This window comes from Mytilus trossulus, chromosome 3, assembly GCF_036588685.1.
Source record: "Mytilus trossulus isolate FHL-02 chromosome 3, PNRI_Mtr1.1.1.hap1, whole genome shotgun sequence".
In the NCBI taxonomy this organism is placed as follows: Eukaryota; Metazoa; Mollusca; class Bivalvia; order Mytilida; family Mytilidae; genus Mytilus; species Mytilus trossulus.
The window spans coordinates 9683948-9708242 of NC_086375.1; the positions used below are offsets into that span (position 1 = coordinate 9683948).

General features: G+C 30.5%; 1 protein-coding gene across 5 annotated transcripts in view; it reads left to right on the forward strand.

Annotated features, from left to right (window-relative positions):
- The window catches only part of LOC134710116 (uncharacterized), a 33653-nt gene that overhangs the window by 4821 nt on the left and 4537 nt on the right, over window positions 1-24295 (forward strand). The window contains exons 1-9 of one of the 5 annotated variants that reach the window (XM_063570323.1): window positions 12793-12851; window positions 14777-15018; window positions 15958-16165; window positions 16706-16824; window positions 17251-17453; window positions 18922-19090; window positions 20328-20496; window positions 21025-21122; window positions 21955-22099. In XM_063570323.1, the coding sequence (XP_063426393.1) occupies window positions 14785-15018; window positions 15958-16165; window positions 16706-16824; window positions 17251-17453; window positions 18922-19090; window positions 20328-20496; window positions 21025-21122; window positions 21955-22099 (1345 nt within the window). In that variant the 5' untranslated portion in view covers window positions 12793-12851; window positions 14777-14784. Of the gene's footprint in view, window positions 1-273; window positions 349-5556; window positions 5662-6748; window positions 6955-12792; window positions 13022-14776; window positions 15019-15957; window positions 16166-16705; window positions 16825-17250; window positions 17454-18921; window positions 19091-20327; window positions 20497-21024; window positions 21123-21954; window positions 22100-24295 lie in introns of those variants that run through there. The other 4 variants (XM_063570321.1, XM_063570322.1, XM_063570320.1 and 1 more) reach the window with 4 other exon arrangements.

The following is a 24295-nucleotide window of genomic DNA, read 5'->3' on the forward strand; positions in this document are numbered from 1 at the left end:
TGCATGTATACGGGGAGCTGTCTTTTATATTATACATTTGAATTCATCCTCACTAATTTTGTTGAATCTACATAATTTTATTCACATCTTGATCATGCATTTTATATTATATATATGTGTTTTTTAAATGCATACAAATTTTAAAAACAATTTATAAGTCAAGCAAGTTGCAATAGGTTTGATCATCAGCTTACATTACATTTTATTATTTTATTGACCACTGATCTTGATGTCTATAACAAGTTTATAAAAAAGTTTTTGTTTATTGTTTAGACTGGAGAAGGGACACCAAGTGTAACAGGCTTTTTCGAAGTTGAGGTTGCTGGAAAACTTGTACACAGCAAGAAGGTTAGATTTAGTTTAAAAATGTCATAATTTGTTTTAAAGAAATTGTTGATATTAAGTCTTTCTGTTTGTTTACAAACTTGTGCAAGGAACAAATCTGTCTTCAAACACATTTAGTTCAACAAAATTTTGATACATACTTATATCGATAAAGGCCTGCAACTTAGAAAATCAGAAAATTAGTAAACTAAAATACTCTAAAAGATATCAAAATTATCTCCCCTTGACCACTGATTCTTTCCTCATGCATTTGAATTATTAATTTATGTTTCTTTAATCACTCTGTAATGTTTATGTCATGTTGAAATTAATGTTATGCTCTTATTGTGAATGTATGCGTTTTGCGAGCGGTTTGTCAAAACTATTCAAAATGCAATAAAAAGTCAAGAACGTACTTCAATTTTCTAAAACGTTATTATTTCTTCAGACTTCATGAAAACATAGAATATCACAATCAATCTCAATATAATAGTTAAATAATCAAATGATCTGCGTTAAGTACGCTGAAATAGTAATAAATATCAATAGAATATCAATAGATTGCCAAATATAAATGTGGAAACCCCCTAGTTTAAAATAACATTGAATCAGAATCCAGGAAATATCAGTCACGGATTTCACCGTTTTATGACGAAATAAAAACTGGTAATCTGTACATAAAATTCAAATACATACTTTTAAATAATGTTCCGATAATTAAATTCTAGATCTAAATCAATCCCCAATTTAGAATAAAGCTTGCTTTACAAAAAACATCCGTTCAGCTGGGCATTTAAAATTAAGCTCCCCAGTTTGTTTTTCCTAGTTCCAGCTGATGTCAAAACACGTCCCTTTTCCCGTCAAACACATTGACTCGCGGAATTTCTACATAGGAACTGAACGTTACTAAAATAATACACAGACGAATGTAATCAATTCATACAATACTTATCTTACTATATTAACCATATTTAAACAACAATGAAAACACATAACAGGTTTATTCAAAACTCGGGGTTTATCAAAATACCGGAGAACGATCACGTACCGAAATACGATCACAACACTGCCTCCCTCTCAGAATGTATTTTGTCCCCAAAATATTACTATATGTTCATTGTATAAACATAACATTATTTTATAACTAACATAAACTAAACTTGTATACTGTACTGACGATTTCTCCTCTTTTAGTACAAACACACACACACACACAAATATGTACAAATATATAATCACTCGCTACATAAAAATCACTTATATTCTCTATTCTATCAGACAGTGGAATTATAAACACCAAGAAGCCCTCTAAACTTCTTCTAAACGCCAGACTAACCTTTTAGCCGACAAACGTCCTATCAAGTTCTATACCACAATCAAGGGTACCGCCGAGTATAAATATATACCCAACCTCGATACTGATGTACCATAAAACATAAGTATAAAAATAAGTACAAAAGTACAACTAATAAAAAATAGGCATCAGCATTTCCCGAAAAATATCTAAAATGGTGCAGACAGCATACCCGTGGTGTAACCAAAATGTATATTGCAATCTAGACTATCCTTTCGCCTAAAACTTATTATCGCACCAAAACAACACATGGTACCTAAAGTATCCCATATTGCAAATATACACCACCGAAAGCAGCTTCACATCAAAATAGTATAAGACAGCTTTACTACAAAAGGATTACAACGCCAATAGGACCAACCAATTCCACCTGTTTGATAAAAATATTACTTCCAAAACAATTCCAATAACTCAATGTATTTCTCAAAGTGCACAACTCTACACATGTGTGTGCCTAGTATACAATCATATTACTATTCTTCACAATAAAACAATAAATCACTTTTTTTTTACAATTCATCAATAACAAAATATCACCACAAGTTTCATATCTACATTATAAAAATTATAAAAATTAAGGTCTACACAAAAATAACTGATATTGCCATATCAAAGTTCGTAGGATTTTCCTTAATCGTCCTTGTGTTCTGCAGAGGCGAGTTTATTGCTCTCGTATGCATATTCCACTTGTCTAATATCGGCGGAAGCACGTTTCTTAGTTCCATTTTTACAACATTCATGCCAAGTTACCAGCCTTATAGCCTCATCTACGGACGTCGGACTTTTTGTTTTCACCTCATAGGCTAAGTTCTGATCCGGCAAACCACGAAGTAAATTCTCTATAGTTAAGCTTGTTAACAGATGTGAATCCTCAATACCAGGATATGCTTTGCGAACTAAATTGTCAATGCGTGTAGCATATTCAACTAATGTTTCCTTGTAGTTCTTTCTAATGTTTAAAAGATACTCACGATGCTGTTCGGGTAATACATAATCGCCAAATCTTTTCTCAAGGGCTGCGTGAAATGCAAAAATATCACATAGGATTTTATCCGGTAAATCTGTAGAAAATGTCAACGCTTCATCCTTCAAACAACACATAAGCTGTTCAATCTGCTTGTCGTTATCCCATTGAAATTTCCTCACACCGATTTGAAAAACTGTCCAAAAACTTTTGAAATCTGTTTTACTGTTGAATAAAGGAAGTCTAAATTTTGGTTCGTCAGCATTGGAAGCAGTAATATTCGACTTATTACTTTGAAAATTTGAAGGACATCTTTGTGTATTAAACTTGCGCATCTGCATATTATCTCTGATTCTAGTGTTTGTTGTGTATTGCCCAAGCCCATGATTGTATTCAAACTTGGCCACTTCCTCAGAATTTGCATGTTCCCAACTACGTGTATTTCCTTGAAATGATCTGTTACATGTTACTTGGTCAGAGTTGTTTATTTGCGATCTTTGTTGTCTAATCTCAGCATTTTTTACGCTTTCGAGCTCACCCTTAACAAAATTTAATTCATTTTGTGAAACAGCAACTTCTCTCTGATAATTTTTTATTGCTTGTTTAGTCTGAATCAACTCATGTTCAACTTGATTTAACTGTTGCTTATTAACTTGCAATTCTTCACTAGTTTTGTCTAATTTGTGCTTATGAACTTGCAATTCTTCACTAGTTTTGTCTAATTGTTGATTACAAACTTGCAATTCTTCACTAGTTTTGTCTAATTGTTCTTCAGTATGGTCAAGCTCAAATCTAGTTCTACTAAGAGCGCATGTTAAATCTTTTATATCTTGTTTAAGTTTGAGAATTTCAGAATCACTTGTATTTTGCATTTCTACCTGCATAGGCTCTTGTCCGGTTTTATATAGTTCACTTTCACTTCTACATTTATTGTATATAATAACACCCCTCCTCTGAAAATTACTATCTACATGTATTTCAGCATTAGCTACCAAGTTATCAGTATGTAAAAACCTATTAGAGTGTGTATCAATATCCATACTCTCATCTGTTGATTTACCAGGATATTTTACTTTGTTTGTTTGGCCTGATATTATATTATTTCTCCCATTAAAAGATTGGGGTCGGGTAAAAGGTCTGGGTCTTAGGTCCCAATTGCTATTTACGCCTTTCGACATTTCAATTATTTCAATAATTGAGCAATTCTACTGCTCAAACTTACGAGTCAAATCTGTTAAATCTCTTCAATATCAAAAATTATAACCAGTAGTTTTCACTACTTAAATTGCAACTCGTAGTTTTCACTACTAAAAATGTAATCTATAGTTTTCACTACTTATAGATGTAACCTGTAGTTTTCACTACTTATATATATGTAACCCGTAGTTTTCACTACTAAAAAATGTAACCCATAGTTTTCACTACTAAAATTGTAATCTATAGTTTTCACTACTTATAGATGTACCAGCTACTTTTCTCCCTTTTTAAAAAAAAAAACTATATATTACAATTTTATCTTCCTACAGTTTCATAACTAAAATTTTATTATTTCCTAGAATATTTCAATTCTTTTTTGGAAATAACCCTTATTTTTATTTCAAAAACAATTTTGAAAAATACCAAAATAAAAGAGTATAGGTAAGTATACCGCTGCCACCAGTATTTTGAATGTATGCGTTTTGCGAGCGGTTTGTCAAAACTATTCAAAATGCAATAAAAAGTCAAGAACGTACTTCAATTTTCTAAAACGTTATTATTTCTTCAGACTTCATGAAAACATAGAATATCACAATCAATCTCAATATAATAGTTAAATAATCAAATAATCTGCGTTAAGTACGCTGAAATAGTAATAAATATCAATAGAATATCAATAGATTGCCAAATATAAATGTGGAAACCCCCTAGTTTAAAATAACATCGAATCAGAATCCAGGAAATATCAGTCACGGATTTCACCGTTTTATGACGAAATAAAAACTGGTAATCTGTACATAAAATTCAAATACATACTTTTAAATAATGTTCCGATAATTAAATTCTAGATCTAAATCAATCCCCAATTTAGAATAAAGCTTGCTTTACGAAAAACATCCTTTCAGCTGGGCATTTAAAATTAAGCTCCCCAGTTTGTTTTTCCTAGTTCCAGCTGACGTCAAAACACGTCCCTTTTCCCGTAAAACACATTGACTCGCGGAATTTCTACATAGGAACTGAATGTTACTAAAATAATACACAGACGAATGTAATCAATTCATACAATACTTATCTTACTATATTAACCATATTTAAACAACAATGAAAACACATAACAGGTTTATTCAAAACTCGGGGTTTATCAAAATACCGGAGAACGATCACGTACCGAAATACGATCACAACACTCTTATTGGGCCCTTTAATTTGGAAAATAAAAATATTGTATTGTATACTGTAGATTTGTTCTTGGAACAGAATGAATATATATACGCCTCTGACTGCAGGATTTTCTCACTGCATTGAAGACCCATTGGTGACCATCGGCTGTTATCTGCTCTTTGGTTGGGTTGTTTTCTCTATTTGACAGATTCACCATTTCCATTCGCAATTTTATTTGGTGGAATTATCTAGAACTCTGATAACTTTATTATAGTCAGAGATTATGTGTTTAATAATTTAATGAAAACACAGAGCAGTTGGACATTTTTGCTTATAGCTATTGGTTGGCCTAATTTATTCAATAAAAGAAATGGTGCAGAACAAATTTTAACAATTTTTTTTTAAAAACTTCTTATAAGAAAGGACAAATAAGAAACTTCATGGGTGATATAGACTGTTTTTTAGTTGAAAGCTATATAAATCCAAGGTCAAGGGCAATAAAAATGTGTTTCAGAATTTCCTTTAAAATATTCAGTAATATTTGTTTTATTTTCAGAATGGTGATGGTTACGTTGATTCAGGAGCGAAGAAGGACAAAATAAATAATGCAGTAAAATCTGCGTTGAATTAGTCTTGAATTAGAATCTCATAAAGCAAACATGTAAGTTATTTGTAGCAGTTTCTTATGTGCTCTTCATTAGTCGTGCTAATGGAATGCTCTTTTGAGGTCAGTAGATAGAGCTATGCAAGTGGTCCTGGGTATAAATCTTGCCTGGTAGTAAAAGTTACAGAGATATGTTTTATAGCAAAGATTAAAAACTTCAGATCATTGCAGAAATGATGACCAGGCATAATCTTGCCAATTTAGTTATAATTTAAGTTGCCAAATATTTTGAAATTTGCTTAAACTCACATAGTGAAGTCAAATCACTTTTGAAATCAGTAGAAGGGAGACAACTAGTAATTTACAAATCCCACAGGTAAATAAAAATGGGGAATGATAAGGAAAATCAAAATTTTCAAAACAATCATGTACTAATACTTTTGATAATTTAATGAAATAAATGCTACAGTGATATTAAAACATCCTTGGATTTACATTTAAAACTAATTATACAGGAAACCCAGCAAATGTTTGAGTCATTGCTTACTATAATTTTCTTCACAAGGCTATTGTGTAATTACTCAGCTGATTTGTTTTATTTTCATTTAAAAAATAAAAGCCAACCAGTTGTACTAAAATCAGGTTTATAGGTTGGGAATGAACAGGATTTTTTTTGCTATTAGATCTAATTGAATAAAAATTGAAATGTAAAAAAGTTAAAATTTTATAGAAAATTTGATTGCAAAGATAGGACTTGTGGTCAGTAAATTGTTAGCAGTGAATTGTGTTTCTACATCTAAAGAGATTTTTTAACATAAATAACAAAATATAGTTCTTAATCAGTGAATTAATATGAGATTAGGATGTATCTCAAGTTACCACTGATACAATGTAGATTCAATAATGTTTTACACAATAATGACAAGTAGTTATATAAAAAAATTGCCAAATCATTCCTGGGTCTATTACACCAATTGATATAGTAGTCCAAAGCAGATCTTGATAATAAAAAAAACCCACCAAGAAATAAGATTAATATTGATAAACTGTCAATCTATTATCTTCTTCTCTCTTTGTCATTCAATGGATGACCTATTATCATTGATTAAAATATAATTCTTTATTTTTTTTATTTTTTTTTCAGTGTGTTTTTGTATGAGCCTTAGAAGCACCAATAGGACTCTGATGATGAAGGAACCTAACTAAATCTGATGAATGTTTTGTTCTGGAGAGATGTACAGGTGGGCCTCTTGGTGATTTCTGATGTTTTCATACAACACATGTGACATATCCCAGGGATGTTTTTAAATTATACAATTTATTTATTCAATAAAAAACTTACCAACTTAATTTTGATTACTTTTAATAATGTGTTTGTTATTTTTGAAATAGCATAAGAACAATTATTTACATCAAAACACTTTGGATTTCCTTTTTACTTTCCTGTTAAAAAGTTGAAATGAAATCTTCATGTTAATCAGCTTGTTGTCTTTTTGATACATTCCCCATATTTCCATTCTCAATTTTAATCATGCTAATGGTCCTCAAGTATTGAACTTTTTGAAACCTTAAAAGAAAATAGAAATACCTATAAAACATCTTTACCAAAGACTTTCTAAATGTTTAAAGATGAGTCTCTGATTGATTTTAGAAAAAAATTGGTTTCAAAATTTTCTAAATATAAAAAAAAATATAGATCATATTTTATCGATATCATTCTTTTGGTGAATACATTTATGATTTATTGATAAATTTAAGTTATTTATATAAAAACATTATTTTTTTTGGAAGAGCAGACATTGGTATATGATATTTATGAAAATAATATATTAATGATTGCCTGATTTGCATAAGGTTTACTTTCTCTAATTATGTAATGATTTAAAGTGGTTTTGTTTACATAGTTTAGTTTTAAAAAAAAAAATGTAATATCAATTTTAGAAATTATCTCCCTTTGAACTGAAATCTTTAGTTTAAAGTGCCTCTAATGACCATGAACCATGCAAGAGTTATCTTCAGTGACCAGATCACAGACTTTTAGACTGGCTCATTTATAAAGTGTATCTGTTAATATAAGATAAGATGTTTCTATTCTAAGCAATACTATTTGTAAGTGTTTGTGCTAGCATATTTAATTCAAAAGAAAACTGTCTGACAGACTTGTATACTATTATAATTGTTTTGCAATAATTGCTCAATATGATGGTATGTCAATCAATTTCAATGTTTACAACACATGTTTCTGAACTAACCTTCATTAAAAGCACTCAACCAAAAGATTTGGAAGCTAAATACATACACCAAGGGAGATAATATTGGATTATCCAAAACTGAAAGGACAACACTTGACAAAAGAGGGACGAAAGACACCAAAGGGACAGTCAAACTCGTAAATCTAAAACAAACTGACAACGCCATGGCTAAAAATGAAAAAGACAAACAGAAAAACAATAGTACACATGACACAACATAGAAAACTAAAGAATAAACAACACGAACCCCACCAAAACTAGGGGTGATCTCAGGTGCTCCGGAAGGGAAGGGTAAGCAGATCCTGCTCCACATGCGGCACCCGTCGTGTTGCTTATGTGATTACAAATCCGGTAAATAGTCAAATTCGGTAGGTCAAATTCATGAAAGGGAAGGGGGTTGTAGTTACGACGTAAGGAACATATCTGATATCATTTGTGAAACGGTTATTCCATAACGGTCAACCAACTCGTGATGGCGTCCGTAAAATTTGACAAAATATACATAAGCTATTATATATAAAAGCAAACCAAAACTTTCACATTTTAACTATGAACTGAGATATTCCTTGGTCATTCAACCACATAGGTGAAAGAGTGTACACATTTCTTTCCAGCTGTTCATTAAGTTTTGAATGAATTTCAATGTAAAATAAGTAATAAAAAAGAATCAGTTACTGCCAGGAATGAGTGATTAACTTTTCAAACACCTCCGGTATTTCCTGTAACAGTTTATTGTTTTGTTATGGCAGGGTATCTGATCATTAGATCAATTCTTATAATTGTCTTTCCTATTATTGAAGTTACAGAATAGATCATTTTCATTTTCATGGTCAAGTTCTAGTCTGTTGTTATAAAGGTACTATTAACAAAATGTCGGCTATATTTGGTGTATGGATTGCTTGTAACATGAACATAGATATAAGAAGATGTGGTATGAGTTACAATGAGACATCCTTTCCATCCAAATCACAATTTGTAAAAGTGAACCATTAGAGTCAAAGTACAGTACATATCTGTCTGGCAGTTATCATATGAACTTGACTATTTTTTCATAGTTTATTGATCAATGTTAAGTTTTGGTGGTTTGGTCTGTTTTTCATTACAATAAGCAATAGGTTATCAATATTTGGTGCATGGAATAATTTTAAGGTGTATACATGTCTGTCTGCCAGGTATCATCTGATTTTGACTTTATTTTCATGGTAAGTTTTGGTGTCTTGGTCCGGTTCTCAAATACTTATATCAATATGTCTACCATATATGGTGTATGAAATAATTATTAGGTGTACCAGGTACATAGATATAGGAAGATGTGGTGTGACTGCCAATGAGACAACTCTCCATTCAAATAACAATTTAAAAAAAGTAAACCATTATATGTCTGTCTGAAAGGATTTCTGTAACTGGGGAACTGTGTGACTTGTACTGGATTGTGTAATAAGAGCCTGACTAAATAACCTCTTGTTACTGAAACTGTGATGCACCAAACAGCACAATCACACAACGAAAAGAATGCTCTGAATAGCAATGACAACTCTTGGACTGAAACTGTGAAAAAAACTCTTCAGACTCTGGAACACATAGTTCAATAATTCAGAATGGAATACTCTTATGAGTTCAGTGTAAAGTCCAAATGTTATTCATGAAAATTATCAGCAATTTATACAAAGTTAAAAAAGACAATCATAAACATAAGAAACATGACAAACAACGCTCAATTTTAGTGATATTGTTTTCTGACAAAGATTAAATTGTTTTTAGATTTTGGCAGAATAAATGTGAAATGATAAACTTATTATGATAATTAAGAACATACATTTATGTTAAGTAAATTGGCATGAATTAGTTAACAGGGTTAAACATTTTACTCAAAATCCATGCTGAGAATTAAATTGCATATCAATTCAATTCTTTATTTACTTTAAACAATACAGTTTATCAGTATAATATGCATAAATATACAGTTTACAAGTTGTATAGCGTTAACATACACATAAATAACAAACGTCAGAAATATCAGTTACATATTATACAGTTTGTGAGTTTCATACTACATATAATAAACATATAGATCTTAAATATTATTCCTGCACTTAAATGCATAGAGTAAGTACTTTCCTAAATTACAGAGTTCCTTAGTGTTTTCAACAGAAAGCAATTGTACTAATTTATAAGTTGACGGTCTAGTCCAATAATATTTCTTGATAAACTTTTTACGTATATCATTATAATTTGTACATTGTAAAATAAAATGAAATTCACCCTCTACTACATTTTTATCACACACAATACACATTCTACTATTTATACTTATTCCATAAAAACGACCAGTTTCAATGCATAGATTATGTGAGGACAGGCGAATTCTCGTTATCCATTTACGAGCTATTACAGGAATACATTTTTGTAAATAAAATTGTAATTCTACAATTGACACAATAAACTTATATAATCTACACTTTGGTGATGTTTCAAGCGTAAAATGCAACTCTTGTTTAGCTTGATCATATATTCGTTGTTTGGTTAATTGTAAAAATGAACTATCCAAACAAAGTACCCATTGGTTGTCCCAATAATAATTCATACCAAGATCATATAAAATTGTTTTAATACAAGTGGCCCAGTTTTTACTTTTATTGCTATTTGCTACTAGTTCTTTGTAACAAGACTTTATAATACAATTTTCACTACCGTGAATTTTAGTCCATAATTTGAGCATCCTAAAATTTCGCTCATATAACAATGGAAATCTTCCTAATTCATAATATACCATTACATTAGAAGTGGATCTCTTGACACCTAGTAATGTTTTACAATAGTCCAAATGAACTTTTTCTACATTTGGTGCTCTATGAACACCCCAAACTTCACAACCATACATTAAAATACTACATACATAAGTGTCAAATAAACTTATAGAAGTAACAGTGTTCAGGTATAAGGATAATGCCTTTCCTGCCTTGTTCAGCACAGTGGTTTTGAGTAATATAAAATTTACAATTATAATGAAATAACACACCCAGATAACAAAAATGATCTACAATATCTAATGGTTTACCATTATAAATCCATGTCTCAGTAAGACTAATTTTCCCACCTTTACGAATATCTTTGTTTTTTTGGTGTTAACTGAAAGACCCCATTTCTCAGTATAACCAGATAAAGTATTTAACATATTTTGTAAGCCTTGGATTGATTCTGACATCAAAATCATATCATCAGCATACATTAATAAAAAAATATATTGGATATGAAATGTAAGTAGAAACATAAAATAAGATAAATGAATTATATTATACAGAGAATAATTATGTGAAGTGTATTATAAAATATATAAAAAAAACCATTAAATTAAAAAAAACTAAAAAATTGGAAGCTGCTTTTTTTCCTGGTCACATTTATCTTACATTATCCTCATTGTAATGATTTATGGATCAATGTTACGTTTTTGTGTTTTGGTCTGATTTTCAAATACCATAAGCTGTATTTGGTGTATGAAATGATTGTAAGATTTAGATTTCTGTCTTACAAGATTTATCTCACATTGACTATATTATCATCGATTTTTAAAAATGTTAAGTTTATGTGAAATTTGTAGTAAAACTTTTATCTTTTAGACTTTTAATGTAATATCAATTATCAGCAAAACATGCAAGACATTTCAAAGAGTGCACTCTTGTCCTGCTATATATTATCAGTGACATCACAATGTGTAAGGAGATGTTATCAAGCTTGCTTTCCCAAAGCGTAAAACTGTCATAGGGAGGGGAAAGAGACCAGTAGTAAAAGGATAAACAGATAATCTTTATTTCTTCATATAGATACTGTAAAATATCAGCCTCTCGACGCAATGTTGAGCTTTTTAGGTTTTAAAGCTGCTCATAATTTATAATATCAATGTGAAGTGAAACCCAATAATCTATACTTATAAATCTCTGAGTTATCTCTCCTTTATCGAATTATTATTAGGTTTAATAAAACCATTATCGATGTATAAGTAAAAATACACACAAAAATTTGGGTTTACTGAGATGATTTGGTATATAGCTTTTTCATTACAACACCATGAAAAGTATCATGAATAAATTGAGCTCTGGTTCAAAATTTGATTCCATTATGAAATTGACTGAATGGCAATTTCTAGATTGTGCAATAATCCCATTCTACCAATAACAACAAATAAAATACCACATGTAATATAAACTATCTAAATTTGAGTCTATTAAAATGGAGTCGATACAACATAACATATTAAAGAAGGACTAAAGACACACACTTTAGTGACAATATTCAACATTTCTAGATTTTAATTGAACACCACTTGGACACGAATACATGTGTAGCATGAGGTCATTAATAATAGTGTTCCATAAACATATATATAACGAAGTAAACATGTGGTATCAATAAAATAGATATAGTTATACAAGTATATAGATATATCAATAATATACAAATATGTTTTCCAACATTTTCAGAGCAATTATTGGCAGTGTCTGTGATAAATATAGAAAGTCATTCATACTGCTGTACATTAATTATATGTTTTGAAAGAAGACCTACCATTATAATCAGAATTCATTGTGAAGTATCTTTGTAGAAAATTTCCCCTGCATAATCAATTATAAGCAGACATGCTGAGAAAAATTTCAAGATTTTTTTTTATTACGTACAAGTAAAATATTGCAATTGACCATAACTATATAACTTGAATTATTGCATATTTTCCTTTAAGCAATACTGTCAAGTCTGATGTCTAACTTGTCAAATTGCCAGTTTATAATATTGTCTTCAACCTTCAACTTCAGAACGTAATTAAAAAAAGAATAATTAGAAAAGTTTAATACTTTACATAATTACTGATTTAACCAAAAGTATTCTCTAATGATCTTTCATATTTTAAATTTCCCACCAAATCTTAAGTAAATGGAAGAAATCAATAGGTCAAAGTCCAATTTGTTGATATAAACAATCCAGCCGGTCATAGCCCTGCAGGTGAATGCTCTTATTATTATAACATTATTTTATTGTGGTAATTTTAGTTGAGGATTAGACCCTTCTTGGGTAAGTTTATAAATGCATGATTTTAGATTTTACAGAAAATTTTATTTGAATACAAAAATTCATTGAGTGCATGAAAGAATTGCAGTGTGGTTAATCTTAATGTAAGTTAGGCATGTAATTTGTAATCTTATGTTTTATTATTTGCAGACATTTGGTAATTATGTGTGAAAGTGTGTTTTGATAAGGGTTTTGATTTCTTCTTATATTTTTTATTAAAGCATAGAACAAACTATAGTATAACATGGAATATTCAGAACTATCCGACTTGAAAGTCTACCTATTTTTATTTTCTTTTGACATATATTTATTCACACAAAATGAACTGACAGTTCTGTTTGTTTATTTATGTATACTGAGTAACAGAGTAAGGAAGATAAGCAACATATATTTTTGATTGAAAAAAATTTAGATGATATATTTCCAATGATGCGCAAATAAACCTGGGATTGGATATAAAAGTCCTAGAATAAACTTATGAATACTTTTTGTTAACATAAAATGTCTTATTACAGTAATGTATTAATTGTTACGTTTAGAGGTATTTTTGAAATACACATTGATTTGCTGAACTTTATGTACTCAGTATATTATTTTTTATTTAAGGCCAAAGCCTATAGTTAAAGTGAACTTCAGCTTAGAAAATATTGAGACCCATTTAACTACGTTGTTATTAAAAATAGAAAACAAATAGAGCATAAGAAATGTGATGGGATAAACAACTGATTTGTAAGGAGAGGGAAGACATTGAAATTTTAGATTTATATCATTATTTAACACATGTAATAATATTTAATTTCAGGGTAACATTATACACATTATTACAGCTATAATATTTATAACTTATATTGTATTCAATCAAACCTTTATTGTTATTTAAATTGTGACATTTAAAGGACATATAAAACATTAAATAAACATTGAGATAACATTACATGGATTTAAGACACTCTCACAGTATTTCAAATTCATACTGTGAAGGGCAAATTTTTATAAGATTTTAAATGTAAGAAGACTGCTATAACTAAACTTTAATCAAAAAGTTTTTAAGGTATAGCCTCTGGGGATTTTGTGTAAATATATAAAAAAAAAAGTTGACCACTGTTAAACCTTGGCTCCTTGGTAGATTCAGCTAGACTGGAGGCAAAATGGGGAAAGAAATATTTGACTTTTGAGATGGTTTGGATGGGTTCTCCCCTCAAATTCTTTTCTGGATCAGTTATATTAAATCATGTAATTTTGTTAAAGAGACAATTGGTCCTTTGATTACAATATTTACTTGAAAATTTGAAAAGAAATTCCATCATTTTGGGAAAAATAACTTATTATATGTGTGTTTTTTTTTAGATACATTAATTTCCAAATAAAAGAACAGCATTCTAATGTCCCCACCATTACAAATATTTTATGTATTGAAGGGAAATAACTCAAATATTTTTTAGGTCGTTTGAATTTGTTCATGAAAACTCATCAGAAATGTGAATGAGCTAGTTGCAATGCAAGTTTCTATAAAACTTCTATTTCAAAGAAGTTTATCATCTGCTTATATTTCTGGACAACTCAGATTTTCCTGATCTTCCTAAAAACTGCTTCATTAAATGGTTCTCATAAAAATGAAGAATAGTTAAAAATAAAATCCAAGACTAGACATTATTTCTGAAATTTTAAAACTTTTCAAGATTTGAATATAACAGTATTTCTTATTGACTGAAGAAATATTTACTCACAATCAGATCTTTTGTTCCAAGTTGATTTGAAGACTCCCAGAGGGAAACTAGTAAATTTTACAACTCTTGGTCCTATGAATCCTCTTATTGAATCAATGTAGTGTTGAACTATTTCATATTTTTTTTTTACAGAAATAGCCATGGCCTCTAACAGTTGTTTAAACAGAGTTTTTCGGTCAAGTCGACCTCTGCTTAACCTTGCAAAAAGGAACAGAAATGACAGGACTGGTGTGGAGACCAGTGTGAAGAGCTTCAGTACATCAGACCAAAGAGCAGTACACAGAAGTCTCATACCAGACATAGACATCCCTAATGTTTCTCTTACAGACTTCTTGTTTCCAAGATTTGACAAATTCAGTAAAAATGTTGCCATGGTGAGTGAATATAAATGCCACTTTAATACATACATATTTCTCTGAGATAATGTAAAAATAAGAAGATGTGATATGATTGCCAATGAGACAACTCTCCAACAGAGACAAAATGGTTTAAAAGTTAGCAACTACCATATAGGTCTTCAACAATGTGCATAAACAACACCAATAAGCAAGCTATAGAAGATGAGGGACTGGTGACAACTGGAGGGGAAAAAAAACATGTGCTTATATTGACACAATGAAGGTTTATTTTATAGTTTTTCAAAGTATTTTTTTTATTTTAAGAAGGAGATAAGGGGCATAAATTCTATAGCCTCCTCTGAATCTACACATAGTTGAACCCAAATAATACTGTTACAGGTTTTTTATGCCCCACCTACGATAGTAGAGGGGCATTATGTTTTCTGGTCTGTGCCTCCGTTCGTCCGTTCATTCGTTCGTCTGTGCGTCCGTCTGTACGTCCGTTCGTCCCGATTCAGATTAAAGTTTTTGGTCGAGGTAGTTTTTGATGAAGTTGAAGTCCAATCAATTTGAAACTTAGTACACATGTTCCCCATGGTATGATCTTTCTTATTTTAATGCCAAATTATAGTTTTGACCCCAATTACTTGGTCCACTGAACATAGAAAATGATAGTGCAAAGTTCAGGTTAAAGTTTTTGGTCAAGGTAGTTTTTGATGAAGTTAAAGTTACATCAACTTGAAACTTAGTACACATGTTCCCTATGACATGATATTTCTAATTTTAATTCCAAATTAAAGTTCTGACCCCAATTTTCACAGTCCACTGAACACAGAAAATGATAGTGTGAGAAGGGCATCCGTGTACTATGGACACATTCTTGTTTCTGATTATTTTCTACCTAATATCATAAGCATATCAAAATTTTACAAGACTCCATTACTCAAATATTACACTTGTGTCACAATTTTACAGGTAGATGGCACCACTGAGAAATCCTATACTTATACAGAACTGAAAGAGAATGCTATTAAAGTAGCCAGTGCTTTAACCAGGATGGGGTACAAGAAGGGAGATGTTTTAGCCATATATTCTACAAACAGCCCTGAATTTACCATGGTGATGTTAGGGGCCGCAGCTGCAGGCATTATTGTCACTACAATGAACCCAGCCTACACATCAGGTTTGTCTTTATGATATTTTAATATCCTCTAAAAATTAATTTGAGGTTATATAACAAAAAATATGCTGTAACTCTTCTTTTATATGTTGTAAAATTGAGAATGGAAATGGAGAATGTGTCAGAGAGACAAAAACCTGATCATAGAATAGACAACAGCAGGTCACCAATATGTCTTTAATGCAGCAAGAAACTCCCACACCGGGAGGCATCCTTCAGCTGGCCCCTAAACAAATATATATACTAGTTCAGTAATAATGGACGTCATACTAAACTCCAAATTATACACAAGAAACTGGAATTAAAAATCATATAAGACTAACAAAGATCAGAGGCTCCTAACTTGGAACAGGCTCAAAATTTGTTGTGGAGTATAAAAAATCTTTCAATTTGCAATTTTTGTTGAATAAGAGTGATTTCCCCTTTTGTAACAGCAGGAATTTCAGTTATTTTTTCTCTCTTTAATTTTCATAAGAAATGATTGTTTGATACTTGTTTTTTTTCTCACTAAACTTGTGTATACAATGTTGTTTTTTGTTACAGGGGAACTGGCTAGACATTTAGAACACTCAGGAGCTAGCAGTTTGTTTACAATTCCTGCTTTAGTTGGGACTGTTAAAGATGCACTTGAAACTGACAAAGTTCTCAAAAGTATTATTAAGGTAATGTTATCCATTAGTTGGGACTGGGACTGTTAGATATTCATTAGAAACTGAAAAAGTTCTCAACAGATTATTTTTCAACTCAGAATTCAAAAAGCAGAAGATATAAAACAGCAACCTCAAAACACAATAAAACCAGAAATTAAAACAGCATAAGGATTCCAGCAATCAACAAAAAGCCATAATATATATCTTGTGCTGCATCACCCCAAAACTTAGAAAAAGTAACAGGGACTATTAAAGACCTGTGATCTGCCCCTTAAATTATTCCTTCAATTATTCTTGGTATATTCATTCTTCTCTGTGTTGAAGACCTTACTTTGACCTGTAATGATTTACTGTATAAATTATGACTTGGATGGAGAGTCGTTGCATTGGCACTCATACCGCATCTTCTTCTATCTACTTTTTCTTTTTATTTTATAGAACATAGTAGTGTTTGGAACAGCAGACGGTCACCGACCATTCTCCACCTTGTTAGAGGATGATGGGAAGGCCTTCCCAGAGAACATCAGTATTGATCCAATGGAAGATGTTGTGGTTCTGCCTTACTCAAGTGGTACTACTGGTCTACCTAAAGGGGTTATGTTGACACACAGTAATATAGTTTCCAATCTTCTACAGTTCAGGTAGGTGTAGAAAACACTTGTAAAATAGATGTAGGAAGATGTGGTATGAGTGCCAATGACACAACACTGCATCCAAGTCACAATGCGTAAAAGAAAACCATTATAGTTGAAAGTACTTCTTCAACATGGAGCCTTGGCTCACACTGAACAGCAAGCTATAAAGGGCCCCAAATAAAGTATAATTGTTGTTTCTAATATAGATTCACTAATTTTTAACGAAATTTTGAAAAATAAAATATAAGATGGCATCATTAAAATTTTCATCTTTGAATTTACAATGTCATATCAACCCCTATACATTAGTTTCCCTTTCCAAATGAACTTGCACTAATATTTAGATAAACCAGTGCATATGTAAGCTATTGACTCAAAGGTTGATACTTTATCTTATAAACATCCCATTAAAATAAACAGAATTACGAAATAGATCACCAGCATTCTTGTCATATCAGGAAACAACATTCAAGGTCATTGGAGTCAAATAAGGACAAATTTATTTGTTACTACATGTACTAATTGATAAACTGTGCAACTGAAATTTAAAAAATGATGATATTGCATTTAGATTATTTCAAATTTAAAACGAAAAAACATTTAAAGAAAAAAATGAGAAGGTCTGGACACTTTTTTAGCCACTTGAGTTCGAAAATCAAAATGTATCATAAATCTGCCATAAAACATTCTTCAGATGTTCATAATGGAAATTAGACCTTTTAACTTCAACTTCAACTTTATGGTTTTTTCTTTAAAAAAAATCTGATCCCAAAAATGAAGAAAAAAAAATTGTGGTCAAGCAGATGAGAAAAAAAATATATCTGAATCCAGATAGGTAGTGTTAAATTTTGAAAAAAATAATTTGATTCTCTTAAAAAAAGGGAGACAAATCATGCTTGATTCATAGCAACAAAAACCTTAGAAATGTTTAAATTGTGTGAGAAAAATTACTGACTCAAACAAAATAAAAACCGAACATATCCCCCTCCCTTTGAAGTTAAAAAGTAGCTCCCTTAGACAAAATTTTTTGCATTTAGTGCAAATCATCAAAAACTGTCAACATAAGCCTCATTTTGGAGCTTGCTATTGATATTTATTATGAGCAACAGCTTTACCTATTAAAATATATCTATGTGTTCGATAAAAGTTCTAGTTTTAATCTCACCATAGATTGTTAAGAAGTGAAAATTTATTTTCAAATTGCATTTAATCTTCTGCCAAGAATTAGATATTTAGAGGGGAAAATGTTTTATTTTATATAAAAAAAATCTTTTTTTAGGCATATTCAGATTTTACATATAAATTTACAGCTTTATGTTTTTTCAATTGAAGACAAAAGAAAAATAAAAATATTCAAAAAAATTGAAATTATGAGTTGAAGCTAAATTAATCAATTTATTTAAAAAACCAATATCTACCTGAGAACTTTGAATTAATTAAGAGTGGCTTGAAATATGGAACAATTTTTTTTCAGACCATTAATAAGTGTGAATGAAGAAGATACATGTTTGGGAGTTCTTCCTTTCTTCCATATCTATGGTTTGTCTCCTGTGATGATGGGAGTTCTTCAAGATGGAGGTAAACTTGTCACTCAACCAAGATTTGACCCGGAAATGTTCCTGAAAGCTTTACAAGGTTACAAGGTTAGTTTTTAATCAGTTATTTATTCCCAAATTAGAATTTGAAGGTTTAGATGACATATTTTGATATTTGGTTTAATTTTATCAATTGTAGACAGATATCGCCTTGTCCTATTTTTCTATTTTTATGATTTTTAAAGTTGAATGGGTGTAATTCTCCCTTTGTTAAGAGAATCCAACTCTAGGACAAGACTTTTTTTTTAACAAAAAAAAGATATCAAGATAAACTCTTTATGCTGGTAACTATTTATTTTTAGTCACCAGAATTAGTTTCTGTCCTTTTACTCTTAACTCAAATACTATGAAGCTCCTACACAATAGATGTAAGAAGATGTGGTTTGAGTGTGTCATTATAGGTCAAAGTATGGTTTTCAACACAGAGCCTTAACTTACACCAAACAGCAAACTTATTTGCACCTAACACTGATAAATTTGAATTTGGGTGGCATGACATTTGTTATGTCCCTTAATAAACAGAAAAATTGCAAAATTTGCCATTTCCGCTCTAACTTTAATTTGCCTCAATCAAAATTTTCATTACTTATACACATTGCTTATTACCAAACACAAATCAAGTTCAAATTTGGGTGGTGTTAATTTCACCAGTCTTGAGTTATGTCCCTTTGTAAATTGAAAAAACTGCAGAATTTCCCATGGACACATTCTTTATTTATTTTATTTTTATCTCTCAACCCTCCCCCTTTTAATAGACAATAGACAATAGACAATATTTTATTCGCACAAACACATTTACATTAAATGGTTATGGCGTACAAAATTAAGACAATGAAATGACAATAGTTAATTTGATTATAATTATATTAGAGAGACAGTGGTATTCGCAGCAAAGAAGTAAAAGGCTATAAATATCAACAGTTAACACATTATATTCATGCAGCAAATTCTATATTTATTTCTACAGGTAACACAAGCACATTTGGTACCACCTATTATACTGTTTTTCTTTTTCTTCAGGTAACACAAGCACATTTGGTACCACCCATTATACTGTTTTTCTTTTTCTTCAGGTAACACAAGCACATTTGGTACCACCCATTATACTGTTTTTCTTTTTCTTCAGGTAACACAAGCACATTTGGTACCACCTATTATACTGTTTTTCTTTTTCTACAGGTAACACAAGCACATTTGGTACCACCCATTATACTGTTTTTCTTTTTCTTCAGGTAACACAAGCACATTTGGTACCACCTATTATACTGTTATTCTTTTTCTACAGGTAACACAAGCACATTTGGTACCTCCCATTATACTGTTTTTAGCCAAACATCCGGTTGTGAGTAAGTTTGATTTGTCCAGTATTACAAAGTTGATCAGTGGAGCAGCACCACTGGGAGATTCCCTGACAGAAGAGGTCATGGAGAGACTCAAAGCACCTGTTTGTCAAGGTGAGTTATAACTCTGATTTAAGATTCAGAGGGATATATGAGCCTTAAATATGATGTTCTCCCCCATTATTTAGTGGTAGATTCATTTGTAGGTTACCAATTTTTGTGGAAACTATTGGTATAGGTGAACATTTTCTTTAAATTTTTAAACTAGTATACATATCCTAAAGACTTGTAAGCAGACTCTGGGAAAAACCATGAAATCAAGTATCCACAAAAATACAATTGTTCATCAGTCTACAAAATTAGTACCCATAAAAATAAATGAATTCACATTTATTCGAAAATATGCTTCGATCATTTGTTGCAGGATTTCCTGATTTGTTTCAATACCTTTATGTCTACACACTAAATTACACTTTGTTTTATGTTATACGTAGGAGGATGAAAATGGGGTTAAATTAGGAAAAAGCAAAGATAAGAGAACAATGGGGTGCTTCAATATTTTGAATAAATGAAAAAATTTTACAGAAATGAGGACCAATGACAATCCTCTCATGAAGTTTATTTATTTTTCTTATTTCCTAGGTTACGGAATGACAGAGACGAGTCCAGTTATCCATGTTGATACAGTACCCAATACCAGAGGATCTGTGGGAAAAGTTGTCCCAAATACACTTTGTAAAGTAGGTTTACTTTTTTCTTTTAACATTGACAATACTAAATATTTTTATGCCTCTGCTGCTTGTCAAAGGAGGCATTATCAACTTTACCCTTGTCACTTTCACTAATGATTTATGTTCATTTGCAAATGGGGAGATTGCTTAATTGCCTAAACCATATGTTTTTGAACTTTATATAGACAGTCCCCCTTGAAATACAGTGTAATCTTTACGTTCTTTTCATTTAAATTAAGATAATTATATAATATTATGGGTGTGAATTTGTGAAAATGTCTATATAAAATAAGGAAATGTTATATAGTTGCCAATGAGACAACAATCTGCATAGTTCAAATAAAATGGATGCAAGGAATTAAAGGCAAACATACAGTGATACTGCCTTCAACCATGAAAACAACAGTGAACCCATTCCATTTAGTCGGTTATAAAAGACATGAAAAATATGAAACAATTCAATTGAGAAAACTTACTTCCTATTTTATAATAAAACAATTTATTAAAAACAAATATGACAGACATGAACTAAAGAAAACCACTTGACTACAGGACTAGAAGGAAATATAAAGTTTAGTTAGGATACAAAATGAATAAAATTTTATTTGACTTGCCTTTTTTTTAACATCTTAATTTACAATCAATTTATTTTGTTAACAATTTATCTTAATATAGTATATTATTTTTTTTTACTATATATATTTTCTGCAACTAGTTCGATTTATTATGACTTGTGACATAATTTATCTGTTTGTAAACATGTCCTATAACTATGTCAAGTAATTTATCATTAAATGGCCATGTCACCTAATTTATCAATGAAAGAATGTTTGTTTTACAGATTGTCTGTCCAGATACTGACACCCAGTTAGATAAAGTAGGAGAAGTCGGTGAAATATGTGTTAAAGGTCCTCAAGTTATGAAAGGCTACCTCCATAATATAAAGGCTACAGAAGATATTATAAGAGATGGATGGCTTCATACAGGTTAATCCTTTGAATATTTCATTTTTGACAGCAGTATGATGAGCTATTTTTTTTATTTCCAAATGAAAAAATTACTGATTTTGTACAGGGTACACACGTAGGCTGGAAATTAAAATATGAATAATAACCTCTACAGTAGCTTTTTTTCAAGTTTCTGTCTCATTGACTTTATATCCTAATTTGGTGGATCCAGCCATTTTTTAAAAGGGGGGTTTAAACTATATGTCCCCATTCAAATGCATTTATCATCCACATAAAGGGGGACCACCCTGGATATGTCACTGTCCACATCATCTAATATTCATATTTGAAGTACTTCTTTTTCAACAGAAACAATTAACCCTTTAAAACAGTGAGTATTGATGTCTTCAAGCAAAAATAATTTTATTGTTTAAATGAAAATAATACTATTAATTTAGGGCGTCTGAAGCGCTTTTCTGGATATACATCCATTATGAATGCTCTAACTCAAAAACTTGTGAAAGACAAGGATGTGTAATATATCTCATAGATTTGGTACCAAATGTTCTGGTCACTCAGTCTTTAGTTTTCTTTGTTGTGTTTTGTGCATAATTGTTTGTCTCTTCTTCATTTGCCATGTATTCATAAGTTGTATTCAATATAAAAAAGAAGATGTGGTATGATTGCCAATGTGACAACTCTCCACAAGAGACAAAATGACACAGAAATTAACAGCTTTTGTTTTCAACATACAACATACAAGTTTGAATATCTTTTCTGTACCTTTTGTTCCTCTTTTGGAAATACAACATAATATTCAATCTTTTTTTAAATATAATTTATCTATTATGTATTTACAATTTGATGAGTGGCATCTGTTCCAACTTTAGAACTGAAATGTAGATAGGCACAATTATCACACATAACAATATTACAGTTCATACATTTCCATTTGATCAGTAGAAATTGTTCACAGAGTTGACACGGAAGAACAGGTTCATGTTCAGGTTCAATACTTGCACTTGACACAGGAACTTTCTTGCAGAACAAGTTTCCCATTCTATTGAATTTAGATAAATATATATGGTGCCTCATGTAGGTTTTAAAATTTTAGTCCCATCAAAATTGGTCAGCTATCTTACTTTTATTTTGTCAACAATATTTATGTTTGATTAAATCCAGATTAACTGCTTATTTTCTTTTCCTGTCTGCTATCCAGCACTTCACATCTTTTATTTCTGTCGAAAATTTGTATGAAAAATTCAGATAATCTTCATAGTGTTATCTTGTTTGTAAATATGGAAATGTGTCTTTTAATTCATTTAATTCGTTAGTAGATCGAGCAGTTTGATGTCATGTAAAAATATCACAAAGATTGATTGATTGATTGTTGGTTGCTTTATGTCCAGAAAATATCACAAAGATTGATTGATTGATTGTTGGTTGCTTAACGTCCAGAAAATATCACAAAGAATGGTAATCCCGATTTGATAGTTCAGATCTCTGTCCTCACTTCTGTACATTCAAATACATATATTTGTTCCTTTACAAGGTTGTCTTTATAAATATCTTGATGTAATATATTACAAATTTACAATATTTTCCAATAAAGAAATGAAAAAAAGAAGAAAAACATCCACCTAAGAACTCCAAAATCAACTTGAAAATTGATAAGGTCTATAGTACTAAAATATCTGACGAATATATGTTTATAATGAAAGAGTTTACATTTGAAAACCAATAGTAGTATTTTTATTCAAATACTTATCAATTAAAAACATGAGACATGTAACAAACATATCACATTTCATAGCCATAGTTCTATTTACTTGAGACCAAAATTAATTCTGGTTATCTAATCATTTTAAATAAGGTTAAACTAGGTTATGCTTTAGATGTAAGAAGTTTTATTTCTGAATTTGTTTTACATACATGTAATAAATTAGAGTGAAAACTTATTGTACTTTTCAGATTTTTTTTTTAAAGTTGGAAGTGTTTTCCAAGCGTGCTACACGCGTTATTCAGTGTTCACCAAATTTTTTATGATATTTCTTCATAGACAAAAAAAATATGAGAGTCATTCCTAAATTAAACCAAATATATGTCACTTCTGTCTGTCTGTTGGTCTGTCTGCTGGTCTGGTCCTGACTGTCTGTCTGCTGGTCTGGTCCTGACTGTCTGTCTGTCTATCTGTCCTGTTTATTTATTTTGAACAAAGCATGAGTTTGGAATGTT